General features: G+C 39.3%; 1 protein-coding gene across 1 annotated transcript in view; it reads left to right on the forward strand.

Moving 5' to 3' along the window:
* Positions 1-14,149, forward strand: part of F5 (coagulation factor V) — a 34,359-nt gene extending 20,210 nt beyond the window's left edge. The window contains exons 14-25 of the mRNA XM_071433367.1: positions 1,664-1,829; positions 2,968-3,201; positions 3,692-3,902; positions 4,696-4,875; positions 5,958-6,074; positions 6,563-6,634; positions 7,685-7,776; positions 9,050-9,205; positions 10,030-10,174; positions 10,326-10,474; positions 11,237-11,419; positions 12,242-14,149. Coding sequence (XP_071289468.1) covers positions 1,664-1,829; positions 2,968-3,201; positions 3,692-3,902; positions 4,696-4,875; positions 5,958-6,074; positions 6,563-6,634; positions 7,685-7,776; positions 9,050-9,205; positions 10,030-10,174; positions 10,326-10,474; positions 11,237-11,419; positions 12,242-12,430 — 1,894 coding nt within the window. The 3' untranslated portion in view covers positions 12,431-14,149. The remainder of the gene's footprint in view (positions 1-1,663; positions 1,830-2,967; positions 3,202-3,691; positions 3,903-4,695; positions 4,876-5,957; positions 6,075-6,562; positions 6,635-7,684; positions 7,777-9,049; positions 9,206-10,029; positions 10,175-10,325; positions 10,475-11,236; positions 11,420-12,241) is intronic.
* The last annotated feature ends 457 nt before the right edge of the window (positions 14,150-14,606 follow it).

Genomic DNA, 14,606 nt, shown 5'->3' on the forward strand with positions numbered 1-14,606 from the left:
AGGAGTTTAATGGACTAACTGATGGAATCTAGAATGGGATGTGCTTATAGGCAAATTAAATCAGTTTCTAGCACTAGCAGGAAATGGTTCTGGTGTCTCAGTTCTTTGTTGGAAAATGGGATAACAGCTCTTTCCAACTTCACAAGGCTGAAGTCTTAAAAAATATATGAAAGCTGTAAGGTGCTTAACCACACTGGTGACTACCTTATATTAAGTGTAAAAACAAAGCTGCATAAAGTATTATTGTTGCTCCTGCTGTTTAGAGAAATCAGAAGGTGACTGGATCACAAATCCTAATGCTGAGGGATTTTCTTACATTTTGACAGGCAAGACTGGTTACTGTGCTACAGCAAAGAATATGTGAGAATATACTGAGAGAAACACTATACTAAAAATTCACTCTCTTAATTGATACAGGTTAGGATCAGTGCTCACCCAAAAAGGCATAGAATTCCTTGTCACTTTTCATCAAAAGCTGAACCAAAACTTGCCCAACTTTGGATTTTTATCAAAAGCAGCCAAAACAGGAGCAAGAATATTTTCATTATGCAAAATGAATCTCCAAACATAGATTCTTTCTCAATCTGAATTTCCATTTCATTTGCTGGAAATAAAAATAAAACTTTTTCAGTATTCTCCAGGTTTACTCCTGCCTCATCTCAGTCCATATAAATGGCACTTGCAAAAATAGCAGAAACAAGACAGTTTCTTTGGGCACTTGAAAAATCAATGTTTTTTTATACTTTGACCTCTATATAGGTCCCTCCAGAAGTGTTTGTCCTCAGCTGGTGTGAGCTGAATAGTTCCAGTGAATTTAAGAGAGCCCATGGAATATCCTCTCAGTGTGTTGAAGAGCTAAACCCCAGCCTTTCTCCAATGTAACTTATGTTAAATTTCTGGGTTTTGCAGAATTGATAATAAAGCAAGATTTGTAGATAATTATAATAGCATTTCAGCACTTCTGTTTAAGATCTGAACAACAGTTTGAAGCTGTAAAAGCTTATTTTACCATACCAGCTCTGTGATGCAAAATGCAGGTATTATCAGATTAAAATATCTGAGACAGTACTGTGTAAGTGATAGGCTCACTACACTCAGCCAAGCTCCAATTCAGATTATTAAAGATAAGAAAAAAAAGGAAAATAGAGCTCAGATGGGTTTTGAGAGACTTGTTGGAGGTTTTCAGGGATAGTTTACCAAATGGTTGAGGGATCTCTTAACCAACTGTAGAACTTGAATTGCTTAAACATTGCAAGCCATGATATTCAGAATCATCTGAAGCTCATTTTGTAGATTCACAGAAGGTTGGAAAACACCTTTAAGACCACTGAGTCCAACCTTTAATCCATTGCCAGGTTGCCATTAACAGCACTGCCAGGTTCACCACTACACCATGTCCCTCAGAACCACATCCACATATCTTCTAAACACTTCCAGGGACCAAGACTCAACCACTTCCCTAGGCAATCCTTTTGGTAAAGAAATTTTTGCTAATATCCAATTTAAACCTTCCCTGACACAGTTTGAAGCCATTTGAGGGATTATTCTTTATATTCACAGAATTCTAAAATGTTTCTGCTGTATGAGTTCCCAGGTTTCATCAAAGCTAGTATTTCTGATTCCCTCAGAATCAAAGGGATTTTAATTGGGGTTTTCCTTTCAGTGCAATGAGGAATGACAAAACCTGTATAGATGGCAGCAGACGTAAGGTGATTTTCCAGAGCTATACAGACAGTACCTTTTCGACTCTTCAGGATGAAGATGAATATACAGAACATCTTGGCATCCTGGGACCAGTTATTCGGGCTGAAGTGGACGATGTTATCCTAGTAGGTCAATGTTTTGATTGTGTGTGCAGGATAAGATTCTTACAGTGATCTTGGAATATGACAGAATGGATCTAAAAATACCACAAATTTTTAAAAGATGATGGAGGGGAAACAGTTTTCAAAGCTAGAAATTGCACTGTGAACTTGTAAGCACTGTGATGTGTTTCTTTGAAACACATCTTTTTTCACTCCTGTCCACAGCAAATTAAATCCTGTTTTTCTTTGTTTCCCAACATTAAATACTGGCTTATTGGTCTACTGTAAAATAAGATTTAGGTTTAGTGTTAATGAAAAATGAGTTGTCTAAACTTAAAAATTAGTACATATGTGTTCAAGATTAATATATACTTTTTGGGAAAATATATCATTTCCTCTAAAAAGTTTTGCTATGTAAATGTGCAGGATTTTGTTAGAACTGTCAACAAGGATGAAGAGGAACCATATCCCTGGATACACTGTGGTATATTTGCATTAGGAAGCACACTGCTTCCTAATTTTCCTTCTCTCATCCTTCTTCATCCAGTCTTCCAACGCACAGAGATGGACTTAGATAGGGAGGATAGATCTCGGTGCTTTCTGCTTATTTCAGTAGGAGTGGTGTGCAACCGGAATTCACCAAGCCATGTTTAAATCATGAGTAAGAGGAGAAAAAGCTGTTCTAGCTTGGGAGTGATATTCTCTAATGAGAGGTAAATATGTAATCCCACTGTCCTGGTGTTTCTCTGGGAGAAGTGGGAAGCACTGATTTCAGCAAGAATAATACAGAGGTCTAGAGTTACTGGATTGCAACAACCGCAACAAAGCATAAGAGGTAGAAACTCCCCATTTCCCTGCTGGCAGTAACTAAGCAGCTCCAGGTACAAGGGGCAGCAGTCAATGTCCTGGGAGCCTTGATTGGTGGAAGACAGGGAGTTAGACTCGTGATTTTTCAGAAAACTACCTGTATAAAAGGTGGAGACTCTGCATGGAGATGCATGGAGATCAAAAGCTCTCTCTGCTGGCTTTTCCATGTACAATGTAGCCTGCAATCTTTATGCAAAAGATGGTTTGACCTGGTTTGAGGTCATGGGAATGTAATGTGGGGGGACTTTGGTTTAGGCCTGAGTTTGCTGAACAGAATCTATTTTTGGTTTTTTAGGTTCATTTTAAGAATCTGGCATCCAGACCATATTCCCTTCATGCCCATGGAGTCCTCTATGAAAAGTCCTCTGAGGGAAGTGTTTATGATGATGAATCTACTGCTTGGTTTAAGGAAGATGAAGTTCAGCCAAATAACAGCTACATATATGTATGGTACGCAAACCGGCGATCAGGCCCTGTGCAGTCAGGAGCAGCTTGTCGGTCCTGGGTCTACTACTCTGATTTAAACCTGGTAAGGGAATGGAAATAGAAGGGGTGGTGTTGCTGGGGTTGATCACAGAATCATAGAAACACTTGTGTTGGGAGGCATCACCAGAGATCATCCAGTCCACCACTGCAGCTCAAGCAGAGTTGGCTGGAGTAGTTTGTCCAGAGCCAATGTTCAGCTGGGTTTTGAATATCTCCGAATGATGCATGGCTGTAGAAGTGCAAGCTGCAGAACATGTTTTTTGATAACGGTCCTTTCTTTTGGGCTCGGATGTTCCCACCTGACATTTAATGTCTTGCACTCAGTTAAAGCAGGACATAAAGTATGGAAGAACTTGAAGTGGGCAGCTCTGGTAAGACTGAGCAGGGAAGAATAAAGATAGAAGGGAGCAGTAATTCTGGGACCTGCTTTAGATTTTTAGGGGCTGATGCATTCCTGCAGAATGCTATGGGGTTTTTTTTACATCTTTTGGGAAATCCACTTTTACGTCTAATATGAGTTTATTACCTTCTAGGAGAAAGACATTCAGTCTGGTTTGATTGGGCCAATACTGATCTGTGAAAAAGGAGCCTTCAGCAAATCAAACAGCAGCAGGACATATGCACGAGACTTTTTCTTGCTTTTTATGGTCTTCGATGAAGAGAAAAGCTGGTACTTTGACAAACATTCTGGAAAGCCTTGTAATGAGAAGACACAAGAAATGCAGCAATGCCACAAATTCTATGGTACCTATTTCATTTTGCCATATATGCAGTTTACTATGGTAGAGGGAAAGATGTCAGGGGAAGTATCTCAGCTCACAGTCCTTTTCAAAATGCATAAATCCCCCACATTAGTTATGTGAATTTTTTTTGTTATCCATTGTACTCATAGTAGTCATGGTTTTACATGTAAAAATTATCAGTGATGGGAAATCTGCTATTAAAATGAAGAAAGAACATATTAGACTGAAACTTTCAAAAGAAAACTTCTCTCTTGTATTTGCATATATATTCCCCCCTATTAAAAGAAAAAAAGAAACAAAGAAGTCTTCTTTGCAATAAGAAACTAGTACCCTGACAGCTTCTTGCAAGAAATTTTAAAATATTTTAATAATTTGACAATCAGGTAGTTCTGTTGAGGAATTTGAAGCAGCTGTATAACAGCCCTTCATACACCTCTCTGTGGATATAGAGGTATTTCAGTTGTGCCTGTGGAAATGGGAGCTTTAGAAAGAGTTTTGGATAGCTGTCCTTTCTTTTGGGCCTGATATTCCCATCTTACATTTAAATATTTTTGTTCTCCTGGCTGCCATGTGTTGCTACCAAGCTGTGCTCAAATCTTCTGGTGAGGTCCCTGGATTTTCTGAATTGATTTACATAGACCATAAAGTGTGTTGCACTTTAAATTGGAATAAACTATGTTTTCCCCAAGTGCATTCCTTCATTAAATATGTTGCTAATTTCAATAATTACTTTCTAGCGCTTTGAGACTGGTTTTGTGAGCAGTTTTCCTGACTAACAATCTTTTTTTTTTCAGCCATTAATGGGATTACCTACAATTTGCAAGGCTTGAGGATGTATGAAGGTGAAACAGTCCGATGGCACTTGCTGAATATGGGTGGCCCAAAAGACATTCATGTTGTTCATTTTCATGGACAGACTTTCATAGAACAAGGAGAGCCAGAGCATCAGCTTGGTACATACACTCTCCTCCCAGGTAAGCATCAGAGCAGAGTAAGTTCAAAGGGGTGACCTCTGAAGTCTGTCATTATCATACTGGTTTGAAGGTCTCCATATGGTGAGAGTTTGGGGGTTTTAATGTCCAGGTAAGTGATACAGAACAGAAAGAAGAAATGTGAGCCCTAGGAGAATTCTTACTCTCTCTCCAGGGAGAAATAGGCTGTAAGTTTTCATTAGACTGCAGGATGAAGTCCTTTGCCCCATCAGTGTCAGCAGTACCAGTGTGCAATAACAGCACTTATGAAGCCAGTGTTTCCAGCTACAAGAATTCAAGGGGAAAAAAAAAAGACAACAAGGAGATCAAAATAATGGGACTGGCTTGGAATACTAGGAGTTTTAGTGAACATTAGGGGTAGTTTATTCAATATTTTATTTCCTTATTTTTAAAGTAGTGCTTTTAATTGGGAAATCTACATATTTTTGTTTAAATGAGAACCAGAATTAGCTGGAATTACCTGAAGAATTGTCTGCAGCAACTAGGAATATAAGAAAAGCAATGAGAACATGTCCTGTGCTTTCTAAAAAGGTCATCAAGCAACTGAAACCATACCTACTTCCTGCTCAATCCTTGGCACTCATATTGCATGAAGAAAGTGAGGGGAGGGCCCATACTTCTAATATTCCCTCTTCTACTATTGGCTTCTTTACATCCTTTTCATTACTGGAACAACACACTGGCACAGCAGGAGTAAGAATCATAACCAGCATCACAGACTTAACATCCATGCATTGTGATAAACACTATTCACTGCACTGTTCAGCACTGTAGTTAACGTGCAGGTATCTGTTATGTTCAGGCAACCAAGGTTTTGTACTTTGCACCATCAGCAAAGGTTGGGTTTTGATCTGGCTACTTGATTCCAATCTCAGTCCCCAGCTAGAACTAGCTTGCTAAGAAAAAAAAATCACTGAGATGGTGGAAGTTACTGCTCTCATTGCAATGTGTATTTAAATTTTCTGGATTAGGTCATAGGAAGGTCTTTGGTTTAAAATTCAGCCTCACTGACATCAGCCTTGTAATGCAAATGTTTCTGATACATTTCATTTCCTTTTTTCAAGGCTCATTTAGAACAATTGAAATGAAACCACAGAGACCTGGCTGGTGGCTTTTAGACACTGAAGTGGGGGAATACCAGCAAGCAGGAATGCAGACGTCCTATTTGGTTATAGAGAAAGGTATGAACTACAGTGGTTTTTGGCTGGGAAAGTCAAGCTATGAAGTCTTCTCTACTCTTTCAGGATCACTAAAAATAAATTTGGGAGATTGTTCTCCAAAAAATGTAGGAAATTATCCACATTCAAGGACATGGTGGAGTGGTTACTGTAAATTTGTTATAGAAGAAAAATTTTTAGCTTCCAGCAATGCTAGCTTTTAATTATTTAGCACACTACCTTAATTCCTCTAGCACGCTAGCCTTGAATTTGAGGTTTCCCTATAGTGACCAGTGGATTAATCTGTTGAGAGAAATTGCAGAGATTAATTTAGACTTCTCTGGGAAAAGAGTGATGTTATAGAATTACTAGATAATAATAACAATTATTATAATTAATAGTGAACTAAAATTACACTATTGTCCTGAGTGATGTTGTCTTACATTTCACCAGAATATGTATTGGAATAGTCCTCATTTTCTTTAACAACAAACTTACTGTGCTCCCTTCAGAGTGCAGGATTCCAATGGGCCTGGCAAGTGGGGTTATACTCGATTCGCAGATTGATGCTTCTCATCACATAGGTGAGTTTATCCCGGAAAAGGTCCCTGAACACCCCCAGCAAAGTGTTGCAGTTCCGTCTTCTTTTGGCTTCTCTGATGGTCTTTCAAGATCAGTTCAGCAGCAATCAGCTCTCAGGCTAAAAGTCTCTCCAGTGCTGCAAGCAGAGACAGGGAGTTCTGTTAGGTAACCATCATTATTTTATTTGAAGTATCACAGGTTTGCTATCAGTGTCACAAGATTGAAAGTCAGGGAGTGCTCTGTCTGTGACCTGCTGGGTGATCAGGAACAAACCCAGCATTCTTTTTGTTCCTTGGATTCCCTGCTTGAAAATAACACCAAGCGTTCAAAAAGCTTTTGAGATTAGAATGTGGTATGAGATACAAAAACACAAAATATATCTGTTATGAAAGACTTGGGAACCCTGGCATCCAGAGCAATTAGAGTCCTTAATTTGTCAAGTTTATCTGTGGTACAAAAGTGGGATCATTACTTAGAGACTTTTCTTAGCATTTTACACGGACAGTGTCAAATCAAGGCGTACAGGTTACGCACACATGCATCCTTTCCCTTGAAATAAAAAATAAGTTACTTATTTTGTAAAACCCAATTTTTTGTGGATTTTCTTTCTTTGTTTCCTCATAGAGTGTTATGAAGGCTTGAAAGCTGTTTTGTAATATATATTCTATACCAATTTTTAACTTGAAAACCTTGTTATGCAGAGGGGAGCTGTCTCCCATGAATGTAGAGCACATTTTGTATCTGATCCTGCTGGGGGCCAAAACTTATTTAGCAAACTCTAGACCCTGGTTCCAAGTTAACAAACAGTATATTACATAAAAGGTTATTATTTTAGTCATTTTGCCAGCTTTAAAGCTTTGCAGGGTACAGATGCTGACCATGTCCAAATTAGCCTAGATTATGGTTTTAGATCTCTTGTTTGTATTTTTTTCTCTTTTTTTTCTTATCCTTTGGGTAGGGGTGGGAAATGGCGCACTCAAAGCTAATAACAGCCTCAGTTTGTTTTTTCAATGCCTCTTAAAATTCTTGCTTTATTCATATTTTCCATCTAGACTATTGGGAACCTAAGTTAGCCCGATTAAATAATTATGGAACATACAATGCTTGGAGTACTACAGTGGAGGAAGAACTGCCTTGGATCCAGGTAAAGTTCATCATCACTGAGTTATGATTTTCCTACAGCTTATTTTAGAGGGTCAAGCTGCTCTTGTCACTGAGAAGGCTGTTGGAGAAGACTGAAAGAAGTGGCAAGATTGTTGATGCCATTAAATGTTTTTCTTCCCTGGGGTAACTCAGTCTCTGCTGCTGTTGAGGCTCATTGACTGGACAGTTACCCTCACAATTTAGATTGTAACCATTTTGTAGGTAAATGGAGTAATTCTTTCTACTACTTTATTTTTCCTTTGTCTGTCTAATAGTACGTATTTGTATGTTTGTGTTTAAGTGATCATTTAATGTGTAATATCCTCAAGCCTTCGTTCAGATAGTTTTTTGCTTAGTTTGTATGCTGCTGTCCCACTTGACAGAGCTCAGTTGTCTTCACTTAGGGAAACTAAGCTTATAATTATGACGTCAAGCTCTATATCATTCAGTCACCTCACTTCTGTGTTTTTTCTGCCATCCCAGTGACTTTTGCACTACACAGCCAGTTTGCACCCAAATTTGGGGAGAATAGCTGATTTCTTTAAATCTCATTAAAATTGGTTGGAAGACAAGAGAGACTCAAGTTCAGCAGGTGGCTGTTGTGTTTGACTAGCCAACATTTGACATACTGGCAAGTTAGTGAAAGTGGAGTAGGGGGAGAAGGTTGGGAGATCTGATGTAAAACTGGAAATATCATTGGGAAGAGAAAGAATTTAACGGGGCTGTGGTGGTGGGAAGCTGAAGTTACTGCAGGGAAGCATGCAGAGGTGTGGAGGGCATGTCCCAGAGAATGAGTTTCACTGCTGACAGGCACACCTTCCAGATTTGTTTTTATGTGTTAAGTGCTTAGAGATATGGTATCAGCAGGAATGGTGGCTTTTCAGCACTTCAGAATGTCATATGCCTTTCTGCAACCTAGGTATCCAAAATTAGAGGTAGCTTCTAAAAGTGTGAGCCTTTAATGTCTCTGTGCTCCTTGACCTATCTGTAAAATGGGGCAGGGGGGCAGAATTGTGCCTACCACAGACACACAGATATTTTTGAGGTGCCTTTGTGGTGCAGTGCTGAACCCTGTAAAATGGCCTCTGAAATTAAATGCGTACGCAAAAACACAAATGAAATGAGAGAGCATTCATTTGATATATCTCTGATAGATACTCTGGTATCTATTATTCCTTTAGAGAAGGTTAGTGTTGTGCATATTAAAATGCCGAAGAATTATATGGCTTTTGCTATATATTATAGACTTTATAAACACACTTTGCTGTTCCTAGGTGGACTTTCGAAGACAAGTTTTGCTCACTGGGATACAGACACAGGGAGCCAAGCAGTTTTTTAAGTCCTTATACATCCAGAAGTATTTTCTTGTTTACAGCAAAGACAAACGGACATGGAACACCTTCAAAGGAGACAGCTCGCCAACAGGAAAGGTCTGTCTGTGCCATGGGGCTTGCAACAACCTAGGCAGCATCACTGAGGGATACAGTGAGTCTTATTTAATGTTAAGAAAGAGTGGAAAAAATTATGGTCTTTGGAGCCTTAATAGGTACACCTGGAAGCCCCAAAGGGCATTTACCAAACTAATGAAATTCAGACTAGAAGACAAATAGTAAAGTGAAACACCACCTGGACTGGGGTTTGGATTGGCCTTGTGACCTTGACTGTGTGGAGTCTGGTTTTCTCACAGGCCTCTCTCCCTACTATTATTTCCTAAGCCCATGGCAGCTTTTTTGAAGAAAGTAGGAAGCTGAACTAAAAATCAGGCCTTTACCTCATTTGGGATTAGATTCTGCTTCTCATCCCTTCCTTTGAGCTGTCCCAGCAGCTGAATGTTGAACTGATTTGCCTGCAGAAGGCCTGTGTGGTGAGTGTGGTTGTATGCTGAAAGAGGTTCATCTTAGACCCACCTGCTCCAGCCCTACCTATTACAGCTCCCTTTAATTTACACTGAGGTTTCTGTGATAAAACTCCCAGATTGAAAGCCTGTTGTCTTTTACCTCTTTGCTCATGCATTTTTATAGACTTACATAAAAAAAAAGGTTGCTTATTTAAACTGAGGCCTTCAGATACTTCCAAATATGCTAAGATGGGCCCATGAGATATTTCAAGTGGCCCTGCAACATAGGGTGTGCTATCACTGTGGATGGGGCTAAGGGCATAAAAAAGATTACATTCGTAACAGAGCAGGCTTTCAGCCTCCAAATTTGTGTTTGCATTAAATTAAGTATGTGTGATTTTTTTTTCTTTTAAACAGATTTTTGACGGTAATTCCAATGCCTATGACATAAAAGAGAACATCATTGATCCCCCTATTATTGCTAGGTACATCAGACTCTACCCCACTGAGGTCTACAACAGGCCTACTCTTCGTATGGAGCTTCTGGGCTGTGAAGTAGATGGTAAGAATTGGTCAACTGCTTCCATTCTGGCAAATGTTTTACCTAATACTTAAAATGAAGCTTAAACTGTGGGTCTTCTCCATTCCAACATTGTTGCTTTTGCTGTGGCCACTTGAGTGTACTGGAGATGACACAGTGCTCCTCTCAACAGGCTGCTCTTTGCCACTTGGAATGGAAAGTGGAGAGATCAAGAATACCCAGATAACAGCCTCATCTACAAAGACATCCTGGTTTAACACATGGGATGCTTCACTTGCTCGTCTCAATCAGAATGGAAAGATGAATGCCTGGCGAGCCAAGGTAACAAGAGAACAACAGTGAAGGCAAGGGCAGCTGGTTAATAAATTGGTGCTGCCTGTGTGGTCATGGTGCTTCCTCCATGCTCTGTCCAGTGCTGAGTGTGATTGGTCACTTCACAACCATCCTTTGGGAAGAGCACCACTCAACTCTTCAGCAGAAATTTGTTGAGCCTCTGGCAACAACAGTGAAATACTTTGAGAGATGGATGCTCTCCTCTGGGCCACAGTCTGCAGTCTGTGCGAATAACCTATTTAATTTCAGGAGATTAGTGCAATTTGAATATTTGTCTCAAAGGGGTTTAAGAAACCCATTCTGGGTTGGCTTATAGGCAGTGCAGCCTAGTGGATCTGGGGGTGAGTGACCTTCAGCAAGTCATGTGAGCTTCTGTGTCTTTGAAATGGAGCTGCATTTCTTCACAAAGCACCTTGAGATTTGATCAAAGCTGCTCTTTTGTATAAGCATTTGGTATTAGTATTAAGTGTTAGGTTTTAACACTGGAGGTAAATCTGTTATATTTCATTGTGTATTGGAAATTAAAGCACAAATCTTCAGACTCCAAACATACTACCTGTAGTAATGAAGTTAATTATATAGATCACTAAGAATGCTTGTGACTTGCCTCAGCTTTATTCTTCTGGACTTCTGTGATACAGTTTTGATGCATTTTGATACAGTTTTAACTATCTGTAAACATGATTTTCACTTAAGCAAATACAGACATTTACATATTTGCTAATTCACAAACTTTCATCTCAATTGTAGTTTAACGACAACCAACAGTGGCTGCAAATTGATCTCCTCACAGTTAAGAAGATCACTGCTATTGCTACGCAGGGGGTCACATCCATGTCAGCTGAAAACTTTGTGAAAACCTATGTTCTTCTATACAGCAATGAAGGCTTCGAGTGGAAGTCCTACACAGAGGGTTCAAGCTCAATGCCAAAGGTATCACTGTCAGCCCAGGCAATTGAATTGTTTTGTTGCTTTGAATTGAATTGAATTGTTTGGTTTTAGGTGCTGGACACAGTCAAGGCTCAAAGGCAGAATGCCCAGCCAAATTGATATTCTCACTGGACTGTAAAGTGCTAGGGAGCTGGGGTTACTACAGATAATGTCACAGTATCCATCTGATTTTAGTGATCATGATTAATTGTAATAAAAGGAATGAACACTGTATCTGCAGAGAATGCAGCCAATATTGTGATAAAAGAAGCTGACACTGTTTGTAAAGGAGAACATTTAGTTTGAATGCACAAGGACATTTAATTTGAGTGAATAATGGATTCCCCGGGGCCTCTTGTATTTTTTTTTTTTATTTCTGCCCTGATTTTTTAAGTGAAATTAACGTTAATAAGCAGTATCGCTATAGCAGAGCTGGGGAACTTGAGGTACCCACAGAGCAGACACAGTACTTTGTATTTTTTCCTGTATTACCTTACACCAACCTAATCCACAAAGGCAATTAGCAGTGGTGCAATAAGGGGAGTTTGGGGGTTTGGTCAACTAAAAATTAGAATGGCAAATTTTCTGGTGTGGATGGAAACAGAGGCTGTTGAATCCATTCAGACTCAGCTATTGCTGGCCTGAACTACTTTTAACCCAGCACATTAGGAAGAGACTTGTTGTGGTCTTGTTTAAAACCAGAAATGAGCCAATCCATCCCCCCTGGGTCTGACTAATACAATGGCTGGGAACTGTTGTAAAGAGAAAATCCAGGTTTTTTTTTCAAATGCCACCTTTTTACTAATTGTATTTGTGTATTTGCAGGTTTTCCTGGGTAATGCAAACAGCAATGAGCACGTCAAGAATTATTTTAACCCACCCATCCTGTCCAGGTTCATCCGCATTGTTCCAAAAACATGGTACCGTGGGATTGCCCTTCGGGTAGAACTCTATGGCTGTGATTTTGGTGGAGGTCTGGCTGCAAAAAGGACTGATGAGTCTGGGAGCTCTTAACCTGCCAGCAGCCATCATGCAGAACAACCTGTTTGTCTAGAAACCCTTAAAACAGTCACACTTAGTAGTTTGGATATGTGCTTTGTCAAAGGAACATAATGTTTTACCAGCAGGATTGAGAGATTTCTCTGGCAGGTGTTTCATTCCTACAAATATACACTTTAGAAAACAGCTTATTTTCTCTGGGAAAATCTCTTTTCAGCTTCTTTTCTCTGGAAGAAATAGTAGTCCCTTCTGATTAGTATTATCACTTCTTCATTATAACCAGTACTCTGTCTTACTTTTTACTTAATTTTAAGTCCTAAACCCCTAGGAATGGAGACTTTGGCCTTGGTCCTGAGCCCTGGCTATCTCCATTTTGAAATGCTTTTGCAGCACAGATGAGGAATAGAAAGCTATAGCAGGTGGATGTTCTCCATACATAAGGTTGAGAGGGAAAACCAGTGCTGATCTGGAGATGTGGTGCTGCATTCCAGCAGTATCTTGGTGAGAAATAATTGTAGGGGTGGCCTCTCCTCCACATGTCTTTTGCCTACACTGTGGCAAAGACAGGACATGTCTCAGCATTAAGGTATGTCCAGCCCCTTCTCAGAGAATGTGTGCTGGCATTGTTGGTTTGGTTCTTGCATACCCAGCACACCTGATTGGTGTGGATTTCACAGAATTCATCTTCAGTGCCCTGGAAAAAGAAAAGGGGGTCAGCAGTGCCTTTCCATCCCAGAAACAAGAAGGGAAGTGATTTAACCTGACAGGTGATGGAACAGCAATGGGAGAACCAAAACGAGAATTCAGAACTCCTGATGCTCAGTCCCATATACACTTTTAGACTGTTGGGACAGAGAGCTCCCTTGATGAGGAAAGCTTTGAGAACTGCAGCTGTTCAGTGGCAGTACAGCCTGGGGGTGGCAGAGGAGGATTAGATGAAACTAGGTAACAGAAACAGCTTCATCTTCTCTTACAATTTAACAGCATTTTCACTAATGGAAACACTCGTGTGCATAGATTTTACATGGTTATTTCCCAGGATGACTACATCTGAAAATAGATACACAGTTCATAAACTCATTATTCCAGCAGAATTTTAACTAAGCTGTCAGTAGTGTTCTGGACTTCTGTCCTGTAAATTGTTTATTTGCAGCACTTCACTTATCACATTAGGTACCATTCAGCAGGCTGGATTTTTAAAGTAATTTGTCTTTGAACCTTGAATGGTGTTAGCCAGTTTTATTTCAGTAGTTTTTCAATTTTTCTCATACAGAGCATGCATTTTAAAGAGAAGGTATAGAACAGGAATGAAAAACGTGTAAAAAACTAAACAAATATTTTCTTCTTTTTTTTTTTTTCTTTTTTTACTATGTCACAAACTGTTGTAATTTTCCACTGGAAAATAAAGCTAATATTGTTGCATGAAAGGATCAAAATTTTGTTTTGTATATTTGCCTCTAAAGTAGTAGTTCTAGTAATAGTGAAGGTATGCAACAGGAAAGTAAAATTTTCTGTGCCAATTAGAATTAATTTTAAATGGTGAAACAGTGTAATTCCTCCATCTTCAAAGGTTGGTTTCTTAGTATTTTGTAATTGTGCTTAGTTTATTTTTGTTTGACACCACCATGAAATTCTAACACAAGCCATATTCACTAAAAAAGAAAGACATGTAAACTTTGGAATGAGGTTTTACCTTGGAAAACAGTCAATAAATGCTTGCTAACTTCAGCAGAACCAAGTTTTTATGTGATAACTGTGAAATTATTTTTTTAGAAGGCAATGATCTTTAATGTTCAAAATAAGTAATTAGTTCTTTATATATACATATATATATATATATATAAATATACACACACACACACATCTAATTCTGTGTAAAGTTACATAACTGCAAAACTGATTGGAGGTGCATGACTCAGTCCATCTGCATCAATTTTACAAATTGAAGATTCCGCTTCTGCTTACTAATGAATAGTACTTTTGTTAGCTGGGGTCAGATGTCCTGCTTGCATTTCCTCCCCAGCCTCTTGTCCTTGCCCAGCCTGAGCAGAGAGGTAAAAAGCAAAGGCCTTGACACCGTGCAGACACAGTTCAGTGCTACCTAAAACACCCCTGTGTTGTGAACACTGCCCTAGTCACAAATATAAGCCACAACACCCTTTGGGCAACTATGATGGAAATTAACCCCATT

This window comes from Agelaius tricolor, unplaced genomic scaffold, assembly GCF_023055355.1.
Source record: "Agelaius tricolor isolate 1412-34295 unplaced genomic scaffold, bAgeTri1.0.p SCAF_9, whole genome shotgun sequence".
Lineage (NCBI taxonomy): Eukaryota > Metazoa > Chordata > Aves > Passeriformes > Icteridae > Agelaius > Agelaius tricolor.